Here is an 8685-nt window from a genome sequence, read left to right as displayed (position 1 = left end):
CCCCTCGGTGACAAAAGTTTAGCGCTGAAAGTGCCAGTGTAGACATCTTCCACTGATCTGTAGATGTGCTTCTCTGTGAGAACTGGCCCTTGTAGTCACAGTGACTCCACACTCTCTCTTGTACATTTATCATATTAAAGAAAAACAATGAACTTGTAAGCCTCCATATTGTACAATGGGGCCCCCAGTCCTGCAAGTTGATCCCATGAGCGGACCCTTAAGCTGGCGCGGAGCGCTACTGAAGCTCATGGGGCTCTGGGATTATGTAAAAATCTGCCTGCACAGATCAGCTTGCAGCAGGACTGGGTCCTTATCTCATAGCACATGCAGCCTAGTGTTCCTCTTGCTTTTTCCATTCCCCATTGTGTTCTACTCCCCTTTGAAGTACCATAGAGAGATTTACCCTGACCACTAGAAATCACTGCCGCGGTCCTCCTCATTCACATCTGAGTCTGAGGACCAAATCCTCAGCTGGCATATACTGGAGTATAAATTTACAGCAGCTGAAGATCTGGCCCTTTCTGTCTAGTAGCACCAAATGGAACAAAATTAACACAGAGCAGTGTGTATGTGTAGTTTTTAGCACTTCCCCCACTGTTGAACAAACCATAGGTGCTGACTTCCCCTCTTTCCTGTGGTTGCTTGATCCCACCCCCCTGCCCCTGCCCCCAGTCCACCCCTTCCATGAGGCCCCACCCCCATTTCAACCCCTTCCCCAATGTCCCCCTCCCAACTCTGCCTCCTGCCTGCCAATATTCCAACTCCTTCCCAAATCTCTGCCCCGGCCTCGCCTCTTCCCCAGCTCCTCCCCTGAGCATGCCACGTTCCTGCTCCTCCCCTGCTCCCGGAGCGTGCTAATGCTGCCAAACAGCTGTTGGGCGGTGGCCAGGCGGGAAGCCCTGGGAGTAGGTGGAGGAGCGGGGACGTGGTGCTCAGGCGAGGAGGAGGAGGGAGTTTGGCTGCTGGTGTGTGCAGAGCACCCACTAATTTTTCCCTGTGGGTGCTCCAGCCCCGGAGAGGCTGGGGACAGGTATTTGTACCTGGTAGTGTGGGCCCTGAGCACCATTTTGACCTTTTTGGGGAGAGGGATAGCTCAGTGGTTTGAGCGTTGGCCTGCTAAACCCAGGGTTGTGAGTTCAATCCTTGAGGGAGCCATTTAAGGATCTGGGGCAAAAAAAAAAAAAAATAGTTGGGGATTGGTCCTGCTTTGAGCAGGGGGTTGGACTAGATGACCTCCTGAGGTCCCTTCCAACCCTGATATTCTATGTTGTGGTGCAGGTAGTAGTAGACAGAGGTCAGCAGTACAATGGAGGGACAACAGCCAGGGCTGGACAAAAGCCAGCAGGAACTTTGTGTTATGCAGTGCGTACAGCATGAAGGTGGCAACTAAAGACATTCTCATCAGACTTGCCCTGCAAGCCAAGAGAGCGCTGAGTAAATGTCACCAGATCTTCTCAGGGAAAAATACAAACAACTGTCTGAGGTAGAAGAGGATGAGCACCAGCATAATGAAATCAAGTTCTAAATCTGGTCTTAACCCTCATGAGAGTGTAAGAAACTGGTGTACGTAGGTGGCAGTGGCACATATTAGGGGAAGGAGGGAGGTTGACTTGGTTCAGTGAAATAAAGACCATAACCAACACTTTACAAAGGGTCCTTCAAGAGAAAAATGTGTGTCATGCTTCAATAAATTCTGCTGCTCTCACTTCTGTGTGCTTGCGCATTCCTGTGTGGGTATAAACAAGATCCCCACCACTTTGCAGCAGACTGGACCTAAGCGGTGCTGCAAGGGCCTCTGATTTGTGCAGTGTTCCATAGTTGTGGATGAGTTGAAAGTTTAGTACCAGATTCTGTATATTAAAAATGCTTTTTTCACGGAACAACAAATGTGAATAATCCAGTTGAGTGAAACTTCCTTTGGGTTATTTATTTTGATGTAAATTTCCTTTCAAAGAACTGCAGGTTTTGAATTCATTGGTGACTGCATTGTGGATGTTGGTTATCACATGGATATTGAGGAAAAGCTGAAGGTTTTGTTGGCTGGCCGGGGGATATTTGGGGCTTTTGGCACTTGGGAAGCAGTTTGGAATTGTGCAATAAATCATCTTAGTTGGGTCTTTATTCCAAAATGCTCGGCTGTGAATGGTTGAATAGGGAGTTTGAACTCAGTATTCCTGAAAATCAGGCCCCAAACAGGCACAGGATATTATTTATATTAAATAATTCAACAAGCTCTAAAATTTGCACCACTATTTCACTGATTTGCAAATGAGCTTGTCAGAGAAAATATGGGCCTTTTTATTGATACCAACAATTCTACTGCCAGCAAATTTTATAATATGAACATACACCATCAAAGTATGCATTTATCCATATTTTTCAAGGACCAGTTTGGGAGAGACTCAGATACAATAAATTGCTTACTGCAAAATCAGGGAGATTTCTACAAGATAAAGAAAAATGAGTGACATGAAGAACAAATATGGCAATTTTTATACACAGTTTGCACCTCACGAAAAATAACTCTGACAGTATAGAGGCTGGACATTTCGGATTTAATTCAGTGCATCTCAAGGGAGTTTTCCATATGATCCGTTCATATTTATTTCATAATCCTGGTGTTGCCAGAGTAATTCCCACCCTTGCAGTGAGATTATTTACTTGACAGTGTAATAGGGGGTGGAAGAGATGATTTAGTGGGAAATCCAGTGCACGATGGAACTTCAGCATCACTGATATAATTTGCATCAATCCTATATTTCTCATCTCTTTTTGCCATTACATCTAATATTGGGCAGCAGACACAAGGGAACTGATTGGACTTTAAGGTCTCTGTTCATTTTTTTTTTTAAGCAAAATCCATGCGGAAATCAACCTTTTGTTTCTGTCTCAAAATACACCTCACACAGCAAACCAGTGCTTTCCAGAAAGTTTTAACAGACAAATTTCCCCCTCAGATCCTTTCATTGGGGGACTTTAATAAGATGAACAGGTGAACACAAGCAGTTCGCCTACACTGGGGAAATGCATTATTCTAGAAAATATATTAACACATTTAAACTAACACAATGGTAAATATGACCTAGGTGCTTTTGAAAATTCCACCCTAAGTTATGTAGAAACATTACTTCTATTGAAAATCAATGAGTGTTACGTCACCTTGGTTCTTTTGAAAATTCCAGCCTCTGCACCTCGTACACATGCTTACAGTTGTATTTAAATATATATTAGCTGGTTATGACTAAATAATGATGATTTTAAATACACCTGCTCTCCTCTTCCAGCCTCTTCATCCAGGCCTCCCTCTGCTCTCTCTCCCTCCTACCCCCCATCTCTCCCTGGCCCTTGGCTGTGTCCCTCTCCCACAGGGAGCTCTGTCCTTGGTGGAACCTCTCCCACTCCATAGAGAGTTGTCCTCCAAGGAGCATAGAGACCCAGCCTAGAGCACCTCTCCCCTCCACCCCCCTGCCACGCACACAGAGATCCACAGCCATAGAGCTCTGGCTAGAATGTCACCCCACCTTCAGCCCTGACTGTGGATGGTGAGGGGGAGAGACTGGCTGTCTAAGTCCTACAGGTCATAGAGATCAGGATGGTGGTGGCTAGAGGAGCCCATTTCATGGGGACAGACAGAGCACCTCAGGGGCTCAATGTGAGATGGGGGGGTCAGAATAGAAGAGAGAGTCCCCTGGGTCCAACCCTGATAAACAGGCGGATTCTCTCCCCGGTGAAAGAGGCCATCGGGAAAGTGAAGATTGGGTCCCCATTATCAGCATCAAAAAATGCCCCCCGCCCCCCTTCATAGTCCAGATAAACCCGGACCCTGCGGGGTGCCTGGCTCAGGGACAAGGGGGTGCCGTGCTCAGGGGCTGAGAGAACCCAGCACCGATCCATTCTGCACTGCACAGCCCAGATCCCCTGCTCAGGGTTAAAGCTGATCCCTCCCTTCCTGTTCTCAGATTCTCTGGCCACCCCCACAGCCCAGCATCCCCCCTCTGCCTTCACCTTCACCTCCACCTCCCAGTAATGGCTGCCGGAGGTGAATCCCTCACAGCCCAGCGCACAGTGTGCAGTGTCAAATCTCTCAGGGTTGTTGGGCAGAGCCTGTCACTTGTCTGCCAATGCCACATTTAACCAATCCGCAGACAGGATAAGTTGGCGATGGGCCGTGTCTGGATCCAGAGTCTCATCTGCTGCAGAGAGAGAATCAGAGCATGAGAGGCAGAGCTCAGCCCTGGGGGAGGGTGTGATCCTGTCAGTGACAGAACCTGCCCCAGCTGGGGAGTGAACCAGGCAACCTCCTGCCTCCAGGATTTACCCAGCTCTACGTGGGGAGCAGATCTGAGATCTCAGCAATGTGCAGGGGGGATTCACACCCCTGACAGAGCCAGTTCAATGAGAGAGTGAAAGGATCAGCTCTGCTGAGCCCAAAACCCAGAGTCTGATTCTCAGTTGTTCCATTCTTGTGCTTGGGGGAAAGGAAAGGGGGGTTAGAGGGAGACGGGCTTAGGCCACCTTTGTCCCTCCTTTGTTCTACCTGGCCCCGGGCGTAAGTTACAGAGGGCTCAGGCTGCAAAGCAGAGAGCAGCCATAGTACAGTGCATTCTGTCTATGCCTCCAGTATGCCGCCCAACCCACTCCTACAATAACGGCTGGGAGCAGAGTTGCTGTAGAGCCTTTATGCCAACTTCACACGGACGGGGATAGCTCTCTTGCACAGGCTGGAGTCAAAACCTTACAGGGATTTATGGCGGCACAAAGCATTGTCCCCTTCTGTAAAGAAATCCCATATAGTGTGGGGACAAAGAGGAGCCAAGGGCAATTTGGCTTGATGGATTTGGGGGAAGAAGGTATTCTAGGAATAGATGCTCTGAGGGAATTGAGAGTGCTAGTTGATTGTGCTAACAAGGTTTTGTGGGAAATGCCTCCTGACATCCCAGGGGAGCTCGTGGAAATTTCAGCCAGCTATCGAATAACAGCTCTTAAGGCATTTGAGGAACTGGAATGGCCTACCTGGCCCCCAGAAGTTGCAGAGAAATACTCGGAGGTGTGGGCCAAGAATAAAATAGAATGTGGTAAAATTGATGCAGAAATCCTAGTCACAGGCCCTGATCCTCCACCCCAGAAGCAGTATCGATATCCAAAGGAGGCAGAAGCCAGCCTAAGGGAAACAGTTGATGGGCTTCTGAGCCAAGGAGTTTTAGTGGAACAGCTCAGCACTAACAATGCTACCCTATGGCCTGTCCTTAAGAGTGATGGCAAAACCTGGAGGCTGGTGGTGGATTTTTGCCCCCTCAATCGGGTGACTCCACCTATGGCCCCTGTAGTGGCTAAATATTTATAGTAATGCTGCTCTTCCAGCTTGTGGCCATCCGGGCGGCTGTGCTCCCACAGCTGGCCCCATCACCTGCTTCTTGCAATGAACAGCAGCCTGCCCACCCCGCCCTAAGTGTCCCTGCAGAGCTGGGGAGGAGGGGAAGCAGGGACCCATGGCTGGGATTCTCTAAGGTACGGGGGGAGAAACAGACTCAGCTGGGCCCGGGGTGCTGGGAGATGGGTGCAGAAGAACTAGGCCAGGGTAGTCAATTATTGTTGTCAAGGTCCAAATTTCTTGGTCAAGGTACAGTCCAGGTCCAGACTCTACAGAAACATTTTCCATGCCACCATAACAATAATGATTCTAATAAATAAATAAAAAGATTTCATGGTCCATTCAAAAGTGTCTGGTGGTCCGGATTTGGCCCACAGTCCGCCTATTGACTGCCCCTGAAGGAGGCGGTATGAGGAAGAGTTGTGGGATGAAAGAGAAGAGGCCATGTAATCTACTGGGTCAGTGTATTCCAGGCACCATGGAAACCAAACTAGGCCTCAGGGAATCCAGGTGCCCCAGAAACCAGCCACTGAGAAATGGGTGCCATGGGAGCCCAGCCTCAGGAAAACCAGGTGCCATGGAATTCAGGCCTCTGAGAAACAAGGTGTCATGGAAACCAGGCACCATAACAATCATAAGCCATAGAAATCTTGAACCGTCTTGAGCCCCCACCCAGTAACCTGGGAAATTTACAACCACCCCTGTGCACCTGTGAGAGGCAATACTTCCTCACTTGCAAGCTCAGAGTCTGAGTGTAGAAAGGAAACTTTTAGTGAAAGGAGGGAAGTAGCTTGGCGTTAATTTGGGAAAACACTGCTAACAGGGTTCATAAACATAAACCATGAGTAAAAGACCCACCCCCCAAGTAAGTTGGGCAGTGTCCTTTCCCCCTCAGATTCTTAAGTCCAGCAACCCAAAAGTCCCTTTCACGTGCCAGTCCCTTCTCTGTACCCCACTCACAGTCGCTGTCCTTGGTCAGTACAGAGTTAAGAGGTGCAGCTGCAGAGTGTCTGTCCTCCCCCCCCCCCCCCCGGGGGGGAGAGGTGCCTTACTTACTCCCCTGCTCAGGCACTTGCTTGCTGCCTGTCTCTGCTAGCCACCAACTCACCGCTCTCGCAGCACCTCTCCACCAGCCACCCTGCTGGCTGCTCATTGGACCTCTCCACCAGCTGCCTGCTTATTGCACCTCTCCACTGCACCAGCCACTCATTGACCAGCTGACTATCAATCACCTTCTGTCTCTCTGCTGTGACCTCTGCACAGATTTTCAGTTCTTGGCAGGCTGGGCAGAAACAGTCCTACCACAACTGATTTCAGCTCTGATTGGACATTTAACATAACAAAGAGGCTCCTACTTAGCTCTATTCTTTGAACAGTGGGTAGAAACAAGTTAAACCCATCTAGGAAAGACCATTGGGAGTGTGCAGCCTCCTGACCAGGGATACCTGTCCCCACCCCTTTTCCTTTCACAGGGCTCTGACACGCAAAGTCTCTTCCCCTCCCAGCAAGCTGTCAGGGAAGCATTCATTCAGACCCTGCTTACAAAAGTGTAAACCCATTTGTAGACACTTACATTAGTTTACACATGGCTTACATTGATTACAGGACTTGGTCCAGGTGTTTTATATCTTTGTAACTTAATTTGGTAAGGGATCTATTTAAATTAAATTGATATAAGCCTAAATTAGTCTTGCTTGAGGTGTGACAGGAGGATCATAGTGATGTCGGGCTGGAAGGGATCTCAAGAGGTCATCTAGTCTTACCTCCAGCACTGAGACAGGACCATGTACACCTCGACCATTCCTAACAGGTGTTTGTCCAACCTGGTCTTAAAAACCACCAAGAACTGGGATTCCACAACCTTCCTAGGTAACCAGTTTGATGCTTAACTATCCTTAGAGTTAGAAAGTTTCTCCTAATGTCTAACCTCAATCTCGCTTGCTGCACACTGAGCCCATCACCTTTTTTCCTACCCTTGCTGGACATGGAGAACAATTGATCACTGTCCTCTCTTTTGCATATTTGCAGACCATCATGTTCCCACTCAGCCTTCTCTTCTCTAGACTAAACATACCCAGTTTTTCAACCTTTCCTCGTAGGTCTTGTTTGCTAAACCTCTCATCATTTGTGTTGCTCTTGTCTGGACTCTCTCCAATTTGTTCACATCTTTCTTAAAGTGTGGTGCTCAGAATTGGATACACTACTCCAGACGAGGCCTCCCCAGTGCCATATAGAGTGGAACAATTACCTCCTGTATCTTACACCCAACACTCCCATTAGTACATCCAAGAATGGAATTTGCCTTTTTCGCAACAGCATCACAGTGTTGACGCATATGCCATTTATGATCCACTATAAGCCCCGGATCCTTTTCTGAAGTTCTGCTGCCTAGCCAGTTATTCCTCAGTTTATGTTTGTGCATTTGATTTTTTCCTTCCTAAATAGAATGCTTTGCACTTGTCTTTATTGAATTTCATCTCATTGATTTCAGACCAATTCTCCAATTTGTAAAGGTTGTTTTGAATTCTAATCCTGTCCTCCCAAGTGCTTGCCACCCCTCCCAGCTTGGAGGTATCTGCATCTGCACATTTTAGAAGCATACTCTCCACTCCATGGTCCCTCTCCATTATCCAAGTCGTTAATGAAAATATGGAAGAGTACCAGACCTAGGACAGAGCCTTATGGGATCCCCCTCAATATGTTCTCCCATTTGACAGCAAACCATTGATAACCATTCATAACGTCTCTTTGAGAACAGTTTTTCAATGAGTTGTTCACCCACCTTATAGTAATTTCACGTAGACCATATTTCCTTTGCTTATGAGACTGTCATGTGGAACTGTGTCAAAAGCCTTAATAAAGTCTAGATATAACATATCTCCTGCTTTCTGCCATCCACTGGGTTGGTTATGCTGTCAAAGAAGGAAATCAGATTGGTTTGGCATGATCTGTTCATGACAAACCCATGCTGGCTGTTTCTTATAACCCTATTATCTTCTAGGATTGAACAAATTGAGCAGGTAATAATTTGTTCCAGTATCTTTCTGGGTATTGAAATTAGGCTGGCTGGTCTCTCATTCCCTTGATCTTCCTTTTTTAAGATAGGCAAACATAGCACCTCTCTCCAGTCCTCTGGGACCTAACCAGTCCTCCACACTAGGGTTACCATACGTCCGGATTTTCCCGGACATGTCCGGCTTTTGGGGGCTCAAATCCCCGTCCGGGGGGAAATCCCCAAAAGCCGGGCATGTCCGGGAAAATCGGGAGGCTCGGCCGGGGCCTCTTTGTCCAGGGCCGGGGGCATGGTGCCGGGC

General features: G+C 48.0%; 1 protein-coding gene across 1 annotated transcript in view; it reads left to right on the top strand.

Moving 5' to 3' along the window:
- Positions 1-4921: 4921 nt before the first annotated feature.
- Positions 4922-8685, top strand: part of LOC117870384 (ohanin-like) — a 16547-nt gene continuing 12783 nt past the window's right edge. Inside the window, exon 1 of the mRNA XM_034757517.1 lies at positions 4922-5075. Within this exon, the coding sequence (XP_034613408.1) occupies positions 4922-5075 (154 nt within the window). The remainder of the gene's footprint in view (positions 5076-8685) is intronic.

Source organism: Trachemys scripta, unplaced genomic scaffold (assembly GCF_013100865.1).
Source record: "Trachemys scripta elegans isolate TJP31775 unplaced genomic scaffold, CAS_Tse_1.0 scaffold_28, whole genome shotgun sequence".
NCBI lineage: Eukaryota > Metazoa > Chordata > Testudines > Emydidae > Trachemys > Trachemys scripta.
This window is presented reverse-complemented; position numbering and strand designations above follow the sequence as displayed.